At 43.8% G+C, this 17578-nt stretch overlaps 1 protein-coding gene across 3 annotated transcripts in view; it reads right to left on the reverse strand.

The window, feature by feature from the left end:
• Positions 1–17578, reverse strand: part of FAM149B1 (family with sequence similarity 149 member B1) — a 1523608-nt gene that overhangs the window by 585267 nt on the left and 920763 nt on the right. For all 3 annotated transcript variants that reach the window (XM_044056091.1, XM_044056089.1, XR_006362759.1), the window contains exon 8: positions 1026–1138. In XM_044056091.1, coding sequence (XP_043912026.1) covers positions 1026–1138 — 113 coding nt within the window. The remainder of the gene's footprint in view (positions 1–1025; positions 1139–17578) is intronic.

Here is a 17578-nt window from a genome sequence, read left to right on the forward strand (position 1 = left end):
TATTATTAGTTTTGATCCATTTTCCGGTTTTGTGGCGTTTTTTTTTAAGCATTGGACACAGGATTTTTTTCAACATGCAAATTAATAATAATAAATGTTTGTTAACCGGGTACACCCACAAGACATGCAGTCCCTTTTTAGGAGTGACCCAGGAGCAATGTCTGGTTAAGTGACTTGCTCCAAGATCACACAGGAAGCAAATGAGAGCTGAGGGAACTACACATCGCGGCCTTAATCCTCTGCACCAACTTCCAGAAAATTGCCCAAGGACTAAGATAAAACTGCACAAGCATCCACAAAGTACCAAGAAGTATGGAATAGATGTGTCTTCTAAGTCCATAACACTGGCATTTTGGTATGTGACAGTGGGGACACAAGCCCCCAGAAGCAGGACCTTGACAGCTAAAAGAAATGTCATAATGGGAATCTCAGACAGGAGATCTTGTTAGACTGAAAAGGTCCCTCAAAATAAGATCTAGTATAATACTTTTGTTAATATATACTGAAGTATTTTGTTTGCATAGTATATGTATCACAAAGTAAATAGTCTGCATAGAAACACAAAATGAGTTACTTGCTAACAGGTTCATAAGGTAATCATCTGTACAAATTATTACAGTCAAGCCAGTTCTAAATGAAGCTTTAACTTCTGAACTGTGGAATTGACCATTAACTTTCTTATCAGTAGCTTCTGAGAGTCATGTCAGATGTCAGTCTACCACCACTGCCTTTGTATTAAACATACAATGCCATTTACACTATGGTACCAATTACAACAATTTATACAATTATGTTAACTTAAGAAGTAGATTAATTCTCAGAAATAATTTAACAAATAATGTGCTTAAAGTAAATCAAGAATTCCCCAAACTTTTTAAAAATTATTTCATTTAGTCATTAAATACAATTTCGCACCTTAGTCATTAACAAGCTTTACATTCATGCTTTCTAGGAAGACTTCCAGTTTCATAAAGTTTAGTATTTGATTTGAAAAGCGTTATTTGTACTGAACTATTCATACTTACTGCAATGGTTCTCCCAGGGGCAGGTTTCTTTGTTGTAGTGGAATTCCCTGAATGACCATTAACCCATTGAGATTGTGCTGTTGACTGCCATTTTCAGTGTGTAACCGATTTACCTGTGCAATAAAATAAAGCAGAACATATTTTAAAGCAAACTAAGAAAACTGCAATCAAAAATAGCTTAGAACAAAAAATATAAACTCGATTTACTTTTAAAATAGAAATGCTTTAGTTGGCATTACTGAGGTTTAGTTTTTAGAAAAGATTTATGTTGGGATTACTGGGATAGGCTGAAAAGTGTGCTGTAAAACACTGAACTGTAATCAGTTCTAGAAACTAAGAAGCACAATTTTTAACTAGAAAAAAAACAGTACAACAAGTCTGTGATGTAGACAAACTGCAAAAATACATTATGTAAGCCACTTTCTGAAAATGTATTTATGTATGTACACATGTATGTATATATGTTAGTTAATCAGGTCAGTTTTTTCAGCCATTTCCTAGGTCACAAGGCAAATACATCTGAAACAGTATTTAACAAATGTTTATAGAGAAATTATAAGTCATATTATGCATACAAAGTAATACTAGCAAGTCATTTTTCAAACAATGCAAATGAAGTACAGAAAACAAGTAAAAATTTCACTAATTTTTTACATACTATTACTGCATGTATTATGTGTCTACAGTAAATAGAATAGTTGCATTACATAGGCTGGCTAAGTAATAGCGGCTGTTATACTACTGGTAACTACTGAAATTACATTCTTGAGATTTTAACTGTTTTAATAAATTATGACTTGAAAACACAAAGATAATCAGCAGATAATTCATGGACATGAGAAAGTGTCCGTCTTCCAGACCGGTTTCCAAAGAATCCTGGAGCAGAATTCTCTAGCTGTCTCTTCTGAAAGGAAGCAAACAGATCTACTTGAGGTGTTACCTACAGTTGGATCAATTCTTGTAAAACCCCAAGATGAAGTTCCCATTTGTGGAGGGTCTGTCCTGGACTTGCTGAGCTTGTTTGTGATAAAAATTTGCCCTAACAGAATGCATGAAGCAGGCAGAGTAAAACTGAGCAGTGTTGCTATCTCATACGCTCTCAAAGCCTGTCTACAAGAATGTTAGGATCTGGTACCCCTTTGTTTCATTATGTACCACATCATTGTGATGTTGTCTGTGCACACTTACAGAGGTCCTGGAGACAACAGACAGCTTAAGGCTTTAAAAGTATTGATCACTGATAATATCTCTATTTCTCTCTCTGACATTTATGTGCTTCTCTACATTTCCACTTTTATCCATTTGGAAACTGCACCCCATGCCAAATCTGATGTATGGAGGTCAGAATAAAGACTGGGAGATCTATATTGCAAGAGATTTGGTCTATCCACCAAAGAATATCCCTTTTTACAAATCCTAGAACTGGGATCTGAAAAGACAAAGGGTGTACATGCTGAATCCAGACTGATCTGAGGTACTACTGCATTTTTCTCACGTGGAGTCAGGCCAGGGGTTAGCATGAGAGAGATGGAACATTTCTACTTTGCTGGAAGGAAGAAAGGTTCTTCCCACATCCAAATCCAATAGACTTTCCTGGAATAGATTGCTGTGAGAAGGGATGAGAAAATATTTCTGAAAGTTAATTTGAAAACCCTGACTGATTAGATTCTGGACAGTATGAAAAGACACTTGACAACTAAAAAAGGAGTCTACAAAGATAAGACAGTCAACCAAATATGAAAAGATGTGAATGTCTTTAAGCCTGCAATAGACGATGACTGAAAGACATTTTTTGAATACCCTTGGTGCTTTGGAAAGCCCAAAGGGAAAGACAGAAAACTGATATTGTATAATTCAGAAACATTAAACCGTAAAAAACACCCAAGTTTCTCACCAATGGAAATTTAAAAGGCATCGTTTAAATCTAGCGTTACCAAGAAGGAATAATTGGAGATTAGAAGAAGGGCCTGCAGGGCTAACATTCTGAACCTGGGAATCTTGGCAAAAAGACATAGAAAGGAAAGCTCCAGCAGAGGCCTCCTCACAGGCTTCCCCTATTTGGTGCCAGAAAAAATAATTAAATAAAAACCTTTGCCCAAGGGGAAAAGAAATACAAGCTCTATAACTCCTTGGGCCAGCATCTGGTGCAGAATAGGAAGAAAAAAAGTAACTTGGTTCACTGGGAAAGGAGGAAACCTTTGGTAAGGGGAGGGGAATTCTCATTGCCAAATGTGACTGTGCTGAATTACTGGCAGAACCCATCTGTGTGAAACAATCTAATGCCACAAAGGAATAAGAGGTTGCTAGGGTGGGAAGAGCCTAAACAGGCAGTTACACTGACTGAGACAATGGTCCTTGGCTTTTAGAGTCTTTTCTTTTCTGTTTAGAGCCTCCTTTCGACTGCTTTTTAAAATTTTGTTTGCTGGCTCCTTGCTGCTTAAATGGCTTATTGAAAAGGGGGGCTGAGGTGGAAGAGGAATTATTACTTCTTTTGAAAAATGAGGGGTGAAAAATCTGAGTTACTTCTTGTAATAATTTTCTCCTTTCATCGTGCTTCCTTTAAACCTTAGCATCAGAAGTACACAAACTCCAATTCTAAGTGAGAATTTAAGCTTTACAACTTCAGGGTAGTTTTTTTTATTTAAACACCTTTATTAAATTATAACGCAAGACATAGGCAAACATACATTAATAGAAAAGAAAATAAACCATGTAACATTTTACGTTTACCTACATTATACATAGGTTCATAGGTAGGTTCTAGGCTATCAGCCCTGGGGCCTATATAAGCCTAGCCAAAAAAGTTCCCTGGCTTTCGCCACCCAAGAAAATTTATTTCCTGTGCCCCTGTCAAGCAGTGCCACAGAAGTGATCCCCAGGGTTAATTTTCTATTTCCCTTCCAGTCATCAAGATTTTTCTTAAAAGACGGCCAATGAGGAGCTTTGCTTGACATGAATGGGTAGTTTGTTCCAGAGTATGGGAAGACTCTGGGACAGGAATCTATCCCTCCAGCATGTTCTGTTTATTGTGAGGATAAGGTTTAGGTCCCTGGTGCGTGTGGTTTGGAGAGATTGGGATTTCTTTAAGTGTAGCATGTCCAACAGCTCTGGGTTTGACACAGCTTTGTATGTTAGGCAGGGGTCGCCTCTGAATAGGCGATATGTGACGGAGTAGAATAAGAAGTTATGTACCTACCATAACGTTCCATGTTAGTTGTCTTCATCTCACCTTCTTTCTTGCTGTTTGGGATCAGAGCCGATCCTCGGCTCCGACTCGGCCATCTTCAATAGCTCGAGAGCTGTTTACTGGCTCGAGGCTACCCCTTATCCCATGATGCCTAGCGACAGCTACCCAGATCTCATTTGAAATAGCTAATCCCAGACATAACATGAGAGAAACCAGTTAACAAAAAAATGGTTATTCCATACATCCTAAAAACTACAATAGGTTAGGAAGACCTAGGCAGAAGAGTAACAATAAAGAATACTCAGCCAGTGAAGAAGGACTCCTCTCAATCCACTAGGATGGGGTGATGGAGGGAGGGACGCAAGAAAGAAGGCGAGATGAAGACAACTAACATGAAACGTTATGATAGGTACATAACTTCTTTATGTTAAGTTGTCTATCTCGCCTTCATTCTTGCTGTTTGGGACAGCGTCCCTAGCACCTAACATCCTGGGTGGCTCAGTGGAACAGACTCTTCAGAACAGTGGAAGCAAAGTCAGCTCTGCTCCAGAAGACCATATCCACCTTGTAATGAGAAATAAAGGTATGAGGGTTTGCCCACGTGGCAGCTGCACAGATGGAATCCATGGGCAACCTAGACTGAAAAGCTATGGAGGTGGCTAATGCCCTAGTAGAATGACCTTTCAGTTTAGTTGGTAACTCTTTGTTCCTTAACTGGTAAATAAAAGTAATAGTGTGGGACAACCATCTGGATAAGATCACCTTGGAAACTGGGAAACCTTGTTTATTTAAGGCATAAGAAAGGAATAATTGGTCTGAATTTCTTATTTCTTTAGTTCTATGTAGGTAAAAACGCAATTGTCTATGAACGTCCAATTGGTGAAGCTTGTACTCTGCCTTGTTGCTATGATTTGGGAAGAACACAGGGAGATCTATAGACTGATTTAAATTATTTTCTGAGCAGACTTTAGGAAGAAATGAAGGATTAGTCCTCAGAGCAACTCTGTCCTTGTGAAACACCAGGTAGGGAGGACGAACACATAGTGCTTGAAGTTCTGAGTCACGCCTAGCTGAAGTGATAGCAACGAGAAAAAGTGTCTTCCAAGACAGAAACTTGATGGAGCAGGATGCTGCTGATTCAAAAGGAGGCAGAATTAAGGAAGTTAGGACTAATTTAAGGTCCCAAGGAGGAGGGGGATCTCTCACTGGAGGTCTAAGAAGAGATGTTCCTCTCAAAAAAGCTTTACGGAGCTTATGAGACATGATGTTAGAATTTGTCAAACCGATATGAAAATTAGAAATGGCCGCTAATTGTATCCTAATCGTAGCGGAAGCGGCCCCGGAGTGAAAAAGTTGTGCTAGGAATTCCAGAATTTCGTAGACTGGGGCTGAGAAGGGATCCACATTCCTAGACTCTGCCCAACAAGAAAAATGTTTCCATTTGCTAGCATAAGTTTTTCTCGTTGTAGATTTATGAGAGGAAATGATAATCTCACCGACTGCTGGGGAAATGCTTGGAAGCCTGGCTAAGGTTGGAAGTGGAGCAACCAAGCTGTGAGCTGGAGAGTTTGGAGGGATTGACGTAACCTGCCTGACTGATGAATCAGGAGAGCTGGAATCGGGTCCAGAGTCCAGGGCTGATCGAGAAGGTAATGGTGCAGAAGCGGGAACCATATCTGTCGAGGCCAGTAGGGGGCAATGAGAATCATTTTGCAACCCAATGATTTTGCTTTCTGTATGAGTTTCAGTATCAGGGGAAACGGAAGAAAGGCATAAAGTCGTCCCTGAGGCCAATCGTGGACTAGAGCGTCTCTGGGTATGTTACCTGGAAGCAGAAGAAGGAAGAAGTAGTTGCTGCATTTGCTGTTGAAAGGGGTGGCAAAAAGATCGCAGCAAGGCTGTGCCCATTTGTGGAAAATAAGATCTGCAACTCCCTGATTCAGAGACCACTCATGAGGTATGAGGATAGCTCTGCTGAGCCTGTCCGCTATGACACTGGATCGCCCAGGGATGTGCGTCGCAATCAGAAAACATTGGGAGGAAATCTCCCACTGCCAAAGTCTGAGCGATTCTCGACACAGGGGGTAGGATTTGGTTCCGCCCTGCTTGTTGATGTACCACACCACTGACATGTTGTCTGTTTGAATTGCAATGGTCCTGGAAGGAAGAGAGTCTTGAAGGGCTTGCAACGCTAGGAGCACAGCTCTCATTTCTAGGACATTTATGTGCAGATGGTACTCGTGAGGTTGCCAAGTGCCTTGGATTGTCCTGCCCAGATAATGCCCCCCCCCCCCATCAGGGAGGCGTCTGTAGTCACTGTGGCTACCGGAGGGGGCTGTATGAAAGGTCTGCCCTGAGTCACTAGTGGAGAGACCATCCACCAAGAAAAGTGCCTTTTGCATGCCTCCGTGATCAGGATCATGTGAGACATGGGTAGCTCCTGGAAAGACCACTGCGTGAAAAGAAGCCACTAAAGAATTCTCATGTGGAAACGGGCTAATGTAAGTAGAAGAATGTCAGCTGCCATGGAGCCCAGAGTTTGAAGGACATACCTGACTTGGATCCTTTTGCTCTGCATTAGGATTTGCACTTGTTGACGAATTGTGGACACTCTTTCCAGTGGTAACCTTGCTAACATTTCCCTTGTGTTTAATTCTGCTCCTATGTATGTGACAGAATGACAGGGCAACAAGGCAGATTTTTCGAAAATTATTGTGATACCTAACTGGGTGCAAGATGTGATTGTGTAATCCCGCGCTTGTAAGAGTTGATGCCTGGTGGTAGCAGTGAGGAGCCAGTGGTCTAGATATGGAAACACCTGGAATCCTTGACGTCTCAGGTGAGCCGTGACCACTGCCATACATTTGCTGAACACCCTGGGGGTTGTGGTGAGACCAAAGGGCAGAGCTCTGAACTGGTAATGACTGGCCCCCACCCAAAAGCGAAGAAATCTCCTGGAGCATCTGTCCATCTTGACATGGTAGTATGCATCCTGAAGATCTATCGAGCACATCCAATTGTCCTGACCCAGGAAGGGTAGAATGGACTGTAGCATGACCATCTGAAACTTTGTTCTTTGTACAGATTTGTTTAGTCTATTGAGATCCAGAATCGGTCTCCAGTCCCCTGTCTTTTTTGGTACCAAAAAGAACCTTGAGTAAGTTCCGGATCTGTGCTGGTCTGCAGGGACTTCCTGAATGGCTCTTTTTTCTAGCAGTTTTGAAACTTCTATTACTGCTTGCTCCTTCAGATTGGGTGGAACATCTGGAAGGGCCTTCTTTGACTGTAAGGGGGATTGATGGAAGAGAATTTTGTAACCTCCGGATATAATGGACAGTACCCATCTGTCTCTTGTTAAATTTTGCCAGGCTTTTGGGTACAGCAAGCCTTCCTCCAGCTGCCTCCAGAGGTGAGCAGCCGGGCAGCCCTTCAGGGATGCTGGAAAGGCTCGTCAGAGAATGATTCTCTGTTGCCCTGGTTCTGCAGACCCCCCTCTGCCACGAGGGCAGCGTCTATTATTGTTGTTTCCCCCTCTGCCTCTGGAGGAAAAATTGCTACGTGTGTCAGGCAAGGCTCCCTGAGATTTGCGGAAGCACATCTTCCCACTCTTCTGACCCTTGGGGTAAGGTCTAGAGGGAGTGGAAAAAATGGACTCCCAAGGCAGAGAGAGTCTTGCCTTCTTGCTCACACCTAGTCAACATGTCTTTCACCTGTGGCCCAAAGAGGAAGGAGCCATCAAAGGGGGTATTGGTGAAGCACGCTCGAAAGGGTTCCGCAAAGTGACACAGCCGCATCCAAGCATGCCTCCTGAGGGCCACACCCGTGCCCGTGGCTCTACTCGCTCCATCACCTGCGTAAGAAATGAGCCTCATGGAGGAGTTAACTACAGAATTAAGAGTCGCTAGCTGGGAAGCTACTTTGGCTTGTACCCCCCCTCAGCTGTAGGATCTTGAAGGGTATCTCCAAGCTCTTTAAGGAGATCTCTTTGAAGGCAAGTAAAATGACAGATAGGTTCATAGGTTCGTACTAGGCTATCTGCCCTAGGGCATTTATAAGTCTAGCCAGAGTGTGTGTGGCTTTCACCACCCCTTAGGATGAGAATACTACGCCCTTTTAGGGTTTAGTTTACTGTGCCTCTGTCTAGTAGTGACACAGAGATGACCCCCGGGGTAAACCTACGATCTCCCATCCACTCGTCAAGATTTCTCTTGAATAGAGTTAGTGAGGGGCTCTGCCTAACATGGATTGGGATTCTGTTCCAAAGTGTAGGGAGCCTCTGGGTTATGAATCTGTCCCTCCAGCATGTCCTATTTATTTCTGTGTTGAGGTTTAAGTCTCTTGCTCTCGTGGCTCTGATGGATTTGGATTTTCTGAGGTGGAGCATGTCCGTTAATTCTGGATTGGACATGGCCTTGTACGTCAGGCACAGATCACCTCTGAGTAGGCGGTATGTGACTGAATAGAGCTGGAGTTTTTTCAGTCGGGCAGCATATGACATATGTTTAAGACCCTTTATCCTCTTGGTGAGGAACATTTGGGGTCTTTCCAACTGCTGCAGGTGTCGGGTAAGATACATCCCAAATGGGGCATTGTACTCAATCATTGGCCTGATAAGAGAAGAGTACAGGGGCACAATGACCTCTCTTGATCTAGATGTGAAACCCTTCATGATAAGGTGGACAATATAGAAGGTCTTCCTAACCACTTTGGCAATGTGAGTGTCAAATGAGAGGTTACTGTCAACCTGGGTCCCTAGGTCCCTGATTACCTCTTCCATACTTAATGGATTACCACCTATGTGGTAATTTGTGGGTACCTTGTTTTTCCCAAAGGGTATGACTATACATTTTTTGGCGTTCAGCTTAAGGCCATGGCTCTGGCACCAATTATCCGTTTCTATGAGGCCTCTCTGAAGGATGTTTGTGTCCGCTGGAGTATCAATTATGGCACCCAGTTTGCAGTCATCTGCGAACTTTGTCAGCCACAATCCTCCTATGTTTGCCTGTACCTCGGAAAAATAAATGCCGAACAAGAGGGGTCCCAGGACTGAGCCCTGTGGGACACCGCTTGTGACTGGCTTAGAGTCTGACATAGCTCCAGCAACTCTGACCCTGTGGGTTCTGTCCTTGAGCCAGTTTGCAACCCATCTTGTGACATATGGGTTTACATTTAAGCTGGTGAGTTTGTCTATGATGCCTGAGTGGGGTATTGTGTCAAAGGCTTTTGCAAATTTAAGGTAGGCTGTGTGAACTGCCTTACCCTCATCAATGGCCTTAGTGACTGTTTCAAAAAAGTCGACCAAGTTCAAAAGGCAGGATCTGCCCTTGACAAAGCCAAATTGGGTAGGATCCAATGTCTGTAGGTCCCCAATGTCTTTGTTTATGAGTTCCATAATGATCCTCTCCATAGCTTTGCAGACCAGGCTCGTCAAGCTTATGGGGTGGTAATTTCCAGGGTCCGTAGAAGCACCGCCTTTGTGAAGTGGGACCACTGTTGCCGTATGCCACTCTTTGGGTATGTATCCTGTAGTAAGGCTAAGATTAAACAGCAGCCTTATGTGTGGATTTAGTTCCTCTTGGAGTTCATGTAGCACACAGCCCGGGACACCGTCCGGTCCCATTGATGCTGTGTTTTTAGCTTTAGAGAGGGCGGCTCTCACCTGGGCATCTGAGATGTTAGGGAGGCTACACTCTGCTGGGATAGTTATTTCTCCTTTTGGGAGAAATTTGCACTGAACCTGTCTGCCAGAATGTTGGCAATGTCAGTGGGTTCAGTGTATTTTGTGTCATTTTGGACTAACTCTGAGCATATCTGGGAGTTTCCACCCAGGTTTCTAACATAGCTAAAGAAGGCCTTGTGATTGTCTTTTGTGTCTTTTGCGATTTTTCTCTCAAAGTTGGCCTTGGATGATTTTATGAGTGATCGTAGTTTCTTGCTAGTACTGATCAGAGATGCCTTCCCTTTTAGGGATTTTGCTCTGTCATGTAGTAGCTTCCTCCTCCTGTTGTAAAGTTTGTTTATGGCTGGGGTCCACCAGACCGGGCGCCTGCCTTTGGGGGAATGGGTCTTGGTTTTATTTGGGATTGCATGATCCATGCATTCTTGAAGGTGCCCGTAGAAAGCATTTGCAAAGGATTCAGCAGTGTGGGTTGTGGTTTCCACTGGCCCAGGGGCCTTGAAGGATACCACTTCAGTCTTAAGAAGTGTGAAGTTGGCTTTTGAGAAGTTCTTCACTGTGGTCTTTTGTGCAGGGGGTGGGGCCGGGATGTGGATTTCCAGTGAGATTAATTTATGGTCTGATCTTACCAAAGAGGGATATACTTCCGGTGTGGAGCATTTTGTCCCCATGTTTGTGATGATCAGGTCTAGTATATTGTCTCCTCTTGTGGGAATGGTGACTAGTTGTTCCATTGCATTTGAGTTTATGAATTCTATGAACCTTTGGGCTATGGTGTTGGGGCTTGAGTAATGTTTCCAGTCTATGTTTGGGTAGTTAAAGTCTCCCAATATGATGGTATTTGGAGAGACATTCATACTCTCCAGTGTCTTCAGGAAGGCTGTGTGGGGCTCCTGAGTTTGAGAGGGTGGTCTGTAGCATGCTACAAACTGTAAGGCAGTTTTGCCTATGGTTAGTTGCACCTGGATGGTCTCCGATGCTTCGTGCGTTGCCACTAACCTGGAGGTGTGGGTATCCTTGATGAATATGGATACTCCCCCTCCTTTTGTGGTTCGGTCCAAGTTTTGGGGCCGGAAAGCATGATATGAGGTAAAACCTGATAGTGCTGGGGTGCTCTCAGGAGCCTTGAACCTGGTTTCAGTCACTGCACAGACATCGATGTACTCCATACTGAGGAGGGCCTCGAGGGCGTGCATCTTGAGGTTTAGACTTCTGGCATTGAGCAGCATTACCCTTAGTTTTTTCCACTTGTGTTTTCTAGGGAGGTAGGTTTGTCATTTGAGCCTTGCCTAAAAAAGGCACTATGGGGGTGGCAAGAGCCTTGGCCAATATCCGGAAGCCCAGGGGTGACAGGTGCAAGCCATCCCTTGTGAAGCAGTGTGGCTTGTCAAGCATGTCATCCCAAGCAGACAGACACTGGATACCCTTAGAATGACACCAGTAATTAAGCCAATTGTTAAAATTGATCATTTTGTCTTTGTACTATGGCATCATTCTTGGTGAGGGTAAGATGCTGCTCAGGGTCAGGGTCATACCGGCCTGGGCTACATAATCAGAGAGCTCCTCTATGTCTCTTTTCATGTAGTCCAGGGAGGTACGTCTCAGGTCGTTCACACCGGCATGTACAATGACCGAGTCATATTTGTACTTGCTGTGGAGTGACCTGAGTGCTTGTGTTATGTGGCGGATTCTAGCTCCTGACAGGCAGCTTACTGTGACCTTTTCCTTGTTCAGTCTGGTGAGCGGGACGTCAGTGTGTCTGACTATGGAGTCACCTATTACAAGTGTGTCTGGCATGTTGTTTGGCCTTAAGGGCTGTGACTGTTTAGCACACTGACTTTGTGAACTATGTGTTGCATGTGCTATGTCTTGAGGTGGCGGTTGCTTGGGTATCTGCTTTGGAGGCCTCTGTTGTTTTGGTAGATTTTTAATCAGCGCCTCCGAGTATGTTTTTGAGTGTTTATGTGCTTGGTTTGCAGTTGTGATAGTTCTATGTGAGACTGGGTTTGTGGTGTGCGTGGTTACCTTCTCCTCCTGACTGGTCTTGCCAGTACTGAATTGAGAGAGCTCAGCCTCCAGTTTGGCTATATAGTTGCATCTCTCGCATATATTTGTATTTGTTGGGAGGAGGAGAGGGTTGTCTGTGTACATGAGGCAACTGTAACATTGCCTCAAGATTCCCAGATTCACCAGCTGAACGGGAGAGGACGCCAGCAACTGACCCTTCGACATGCTAGAAATAGTGAAAAAGATTGCTGTGTAACTGAGTCAGAAAGGACCTATAGGGAAATGGGTACTCAAGGGAATTTAGGTGAATGAAGTACTTTCTTTTGTTTAAGAATGCTTTACCTGTATAAAAACTGCTTTAGGAGCAAGTGCTGAGCTTTTCAGATAGAGTATAGGCTGTATAGATTGCAAGTAGAACAGTTCTAAGGGAAAAATTGAAGAGCAGACTTTATGGAGCCAGAAATAGTTTAAACTTGATTAACCGGCGCTGCCCTATGCTGCTCTATGAGCAACTTCGCGCTAAAACGCACTAAAGCGAGCAAAAGCATGCAAAGGCGGGCTTTATAACAGGGGGTTGGAAAGAGCCAGGAATTGACCCAAAATGGCCAATAAACTACAAGTTGCTGGGCTGGAACCAATCCTCTAGGGACAAATAGGTTGCTCAGTGCTCCCCACTCCCACTGGTGAACAAAGGAGCTTCCTCTTATCCAAATAAGGATATGGATAGCACAGGAACTAAGACAAAGCCCAGAGATCAGCAAAATCTGAAGACTGGACTATTCTAGTTCAGAAAAGCGGGAAAACAAGGATATTTTTTTTGTTTTTTTTACAGAGAAAGGAGAAAAAGATACAGTAACAAACAGTAAATGCTATAAAACGGCTAGTGCACTTGAGTGTGTTAGCCTAACAATTAAATTAAACAAAAAATAACTTTTTAAAGTGCTAACAGTATAAACTCAACACAAGTACAGTAAAAACAATATGCAGAGCTGTTTTTTAAGTGAAATGCAGTCGAGATGCAGTAATTTAAGCGAAAGCCAGAAAAAATACTTATAAATCCAGGAAAGTCACTCTTTCACTCTCTGCTGCTTGTAGAACTCTGCAGGACACCACGAGGAGCTGTGCTGAGTCTTTTACAAGTGAAAAAGCTTGCAAATGCGGGCTTTATAGCAGGGGGTTGAAAAGAGCCAGGAATTGACCCAAAATGGCCAATAAACTACAAGTTGCTGGGCTGGAACCAATCCTCTAGGGACAAATAGGTTGCTCAGTGCTCCCCACTCCCACTGGTGAACAAAGAAGCTTCCTCACAGTTCAGGAACCTCATGGTGAAGGTCGCTGAAGCAAACATTCACTTTCCATACCTGTCCATCGTCCTAGACTCCTTGTTAGGAGGATGAACAGATGAAGAGGTCTCTGCTAACTCTTTTTTTGGTGGCTGCTGCTACCACCATAGCATCAACGGGCACACCTTTAGAAAGGAATTGCTTATCCTGGGGGGGGGGCTGTAATAAATTTACCAGGTCTCCTCGGAGTTGGTTCCAGTGTGTCCGGATCTAACCAAGCCTTTCGAGCCACTACAGACATAAGTGGGTCGAAAGGAGGAGAAAAGTACAGTTTTGTACCTACCATAAATGTAGATGTTCGAGTGCTAATACAGCTGCAGTCATAACAGACGGGTTCTCCTGCCGTCAGGCGGGTCCTCGGTCGGCCGAATTCCAAAGTCTAGGTCCGGCATTGGGTGTTGTCGCTTGTTCCCTGACGTCAGTGTGACAGGGGTATAAAGGAACCAGCCAACGCCATTTTCTTCAGTTTTTCTTGCCCCAGATGTCAGGTGCCCCCAGAAGGAAGCCAATACATAAATTTGTGTAATAAAGCAATGCAATATAATCAAAATACAGTAGTTGCAAGCAAATACACCATAAATGAATACCCCAATCAGGTTGTATGAGGAGGTGTTAGCCAATAGGCCTGTCCCAAGAGGGGAAGGAGGGAGGGAAACCTGGACTGCAGCTGTATTAGCACTCGAACATCTACATTTATGGTAGGTACAAAACTGTACTATGTTCATGTTGCATACAGCTGCAGTCATAACAGATGGGTAGAATCCCAAAGCTAAGAAGGGGTGGTAGGCACTAGGTGGAACTAGGAGGAGCTAGGATGCCCTGCAAGACTGCAGTGGCAAAGCTTGCTCTAGTTTTGGAGTATAATGGTAGGTGGTAGTGCTTGGAAAAGGTATGCACAGAACTCCAAGTGGCTGCTTCCAAAATATCTTTGGTAGGGACTCCTCTGAGGAAAGCTGCAGAGGTAGCTGTGGCCCTTGTGGAGTGAGATCTGATGCCTGTAGGTACAGTTTTGCCATTAAAAGAATAGCAAAAGCGTATGCAGTGGGCTATCCATTTTGAGATGGTCTGTTTGGAAATTGGCTTTCCTTGAGCTCCTATAGCATAGGACACAAAGAGCTGTTCTGATTTTCTGAAAGGCTTTGTTCTGTCCAAATAATAACGCAGTTGTCTGTGGATGTCCAAGGAATGTAGTAATCTCTCCCCTTTGTTTTGAGGATTAGGATAAAAGGTAGGTAAGTGTATGGCCTGATTCAAAGCTACCCTGGATGCCACTTTTGGCATAAAGGACGGATTGGCTCATAAGGAAACTCTGTCCTGATGGAAGATGATAAAAGGCTGCACAGCCATGAGAGCTTGTAGTTCTGAAACTCTACGAGCTGAGGTAATAGCCAGAAGGAAAGCTGTTTTCCAGGACAAATATTGCAAATCTGATGAGGCAGCTGGCTCAAAGGGAGGCAAGGTCAGTTTTTCCAGAATGAAATTGAGATCCCAAGCAGGGATTGGTTGTTTCCTTGGGGGTTTTAGATTCTTAGCCCCTCTGAGGAACTGTCTTAAGAGAGGGTGAGAGAATAAGGGTGGATCAGTGCTGTAGTCTGCAGAAATGGCTGAGGCATGGATTTTGATGGAGGAGAATGAAAGTCCACTGCTTAGCAGCTCAGCTAGATACTGTAGTATTTGAGGTAAATTCAGTTTTCCAGGATCCTGGCCCTTTTTCTCATTCCAGACACAAAACCATTTCCATTTTGCGGAGTAAGCTTTTCTAGTTGACGACCTTCTGGCCTCCAAAATGAAATCCTGCACCTCCTTGGAGAGTAGGGTCTGCTGTGATGCTAAGGAATCTTCCATGCGGCTAGACTGAGTGTTTTTAGCTGGCTGTGAAGAGTTTTGAAGCTGTGCTGAGTCAGGAGAAGAGGCATTAGAGGCAGGGTCCATGCTGGGGAATGCGTCAGGCTCCTCAGGAGTGGGTACCAGTGTCTTGGCCAGTCTGGAGCAATGAGAATCATCTTTGGTCTGTCTGCTCTGATTTTCAATAGAACTTTGGGCAGCAGAGGAAGAGGTGGGAAGTCATAAACTGTCATTGATGTCCAACTGAAAGAGAGAGCGTCCACTCTCCAGGCCTTTGGATGGAAAATCCTTGAGCAGAATTTTATCAATTGGTGATTTTTGTGGGAGGCATATAGATCTATGTCTGGCCTTCCCCATGCTTGGATTATCTCTGTAAAAACTTTTGGATGCAACTTCCATTCGTGTGGATCTGTCATATTTCTGCTTAGGTTGTCTGCCAGCGTGTTTTCCTTGCCTGGCAAGTACTGTGCTTGTAGTTTGATTTGTAAGTCCATGGCCATGTTCCAAAGTGACATGGCAAGTCTGCATAGGGGGTATGAATGGGTTCCTCCCTGTTTGTTTATGTACCACATAACTGTGGTGTTGTCCGTTCTTATCAATAGTTGACCTGGTTGCAGAAGGTCTTTGAAAGCTATAATAGCATTTATTACTGCTAGCATTTCCTTTTGATTGATGTGAAGGTGCTTTTCTTTTTGGGACCATTTGCCCTGAATGCACCGATCTGTCATGTGCGGCCCCCAGGCGTAGTCAGAGGCGTCTGTTGTGATGACTTGATTTGCTTGCGGCTTGCTGAATTGAAGACCTGTGTTTGTTTGGCATGCTTCAGCCCACCACAGAAATTCCTTTTGAAGACATGGAATTAGTGGTATTATTGTTTCCAAACTGTGGCTGTGTTGAGACCATAGGTTTTTCAGGTACCATTGAAGTTTCCTCATATGCAGCTTTACACATGGGATTAGTAAGATGCAAGATGCCATGAATCCCAGAGCCTGCAGGATTTTCCTTGCAGTCAGCCTGGTGCAATTTGCTAGTGCTCTGAAGTATTGAGTTAGTTGCCTCTGCTTCTCTGGCGTGAGGTAGGCCATCTGGGTGTTTGTGTCCAAGTTGGCACCCAGGAAAATTATTTTCCGAGAGGGTATTAGTCTTGATTTCTTTTTGTTGACTGTGTATCCCAGAGAGTTCAACAACATTATTACATAAGCCAGATGTTTCAGAAGAATGTGCTTGCTGTCCGCTTGGATCAGGCAGTCGTCCAAATAGGGGTATATTTGTATCCCTTGAAGTCTGCAGTAGGCAATTACTGATGCCAGGCATTTCGTGAATACTCTGGGTGCAGTAGATAATCCAAAGGGCAATGCAGAGAATTGATAATGGGTTGAACCTGCAAGAAATCTGAGGTATCTTCTGCAATTTTGTCTGATTGGACCTCAAGGAGGCTTACCTGCATGTCCCAATGTTACCAGCCAAGACTCCTTGCCCAGCATGGGAAGAAGCTGCTGTAGAGTGAGCATCTTGAATTTTGGTACGAGTAGAAATGTGTTTAGGATGGATAGGTCCAAAATAGGCCTCCAATCTTTTCCCTTCCTTGGTACCAGGAATAGTCTGGAATAAAAACCTTGACCTTGTTTGTGCATAGGTACCTCTTGAATAGCTTTCATGTCTATTAGATCTGTAATTTGCCTTTGTGCCTCTGCCCTTTGATTGTGTGGCAGGTTTGGCATGCCTCTCATTTTTGGAAGGGTGTGAAAATGGAATCTGTAGCCTCTGTTTATAATGTCCAGGATCCATTTGTCTTTTGTGACAATATGCCAATTTTTTGAAAATAATGCCAGTTTTCCTCCTAAGGGTGCTGCCATTTGAGTCTTGCTTGGCATGCAGAGGGGAAAGTCATTGGGCTTGCTTTCTGAATGGTTGTGAGTTATCCTCACCACCTCTTTGTGTAGGAGCTTGCCATTGTCTGCCTCTAAACGATCCTTGGGATTGTCCTCTGCCCCTCGGGTGCCTGTATCTACCTCTTTAGGGTCTGTCCGTGGCTGGAAAGGACCAATTTTTGGAAGGCCAATTTCTACTGAAATGTGGGGGTTGTACCTGTAGAAAATCTTTCACAGTTTGCATTGATTTAGCTTTTTCCTCCATTTTCCTTAATACCTCCTCAACATTAGCACCAAATAATACATCCTTTTGTAGAGGGGCATCTAGTAATTTTGCTTTGACATGATCTGGCAAGGTTTGTTCCTTGAGCCAGGCATGTCTACGTATGACTGATCCTGTAACAGCAGCTCTACATGAGGCCTCTAGAGCATCAAAACCACATTGTAAGGTATGCTTACACACTTGTTCTGCACTATGCATCAAATCCTGCAACTCCTTCAAGTCTGGTTGTTCAGGTTGTGACATTTTACTTTTCAATTGTGATAACTTGGTAGGCGGAGTGAAAGGTAAGTCATTGTGATTATCCCTGTGGTGCAGGTGTACTACCTGTGCCATTTCTTTC

This window comes from Protopterus annectens, chromosome 14.part0 (genome assembly GCF_019279795.1).
Source record: "Protopterus annectens isolate FY-2018-M chromosome 14.part0, PAN1.0, whole genome shotgun sequence".
Taxonomy (NCBI): Eukaryota; Metazoa; Chordata; order Ceratodontiformes; family Protopteridae; genus Protopterus; species Protopterus annectens.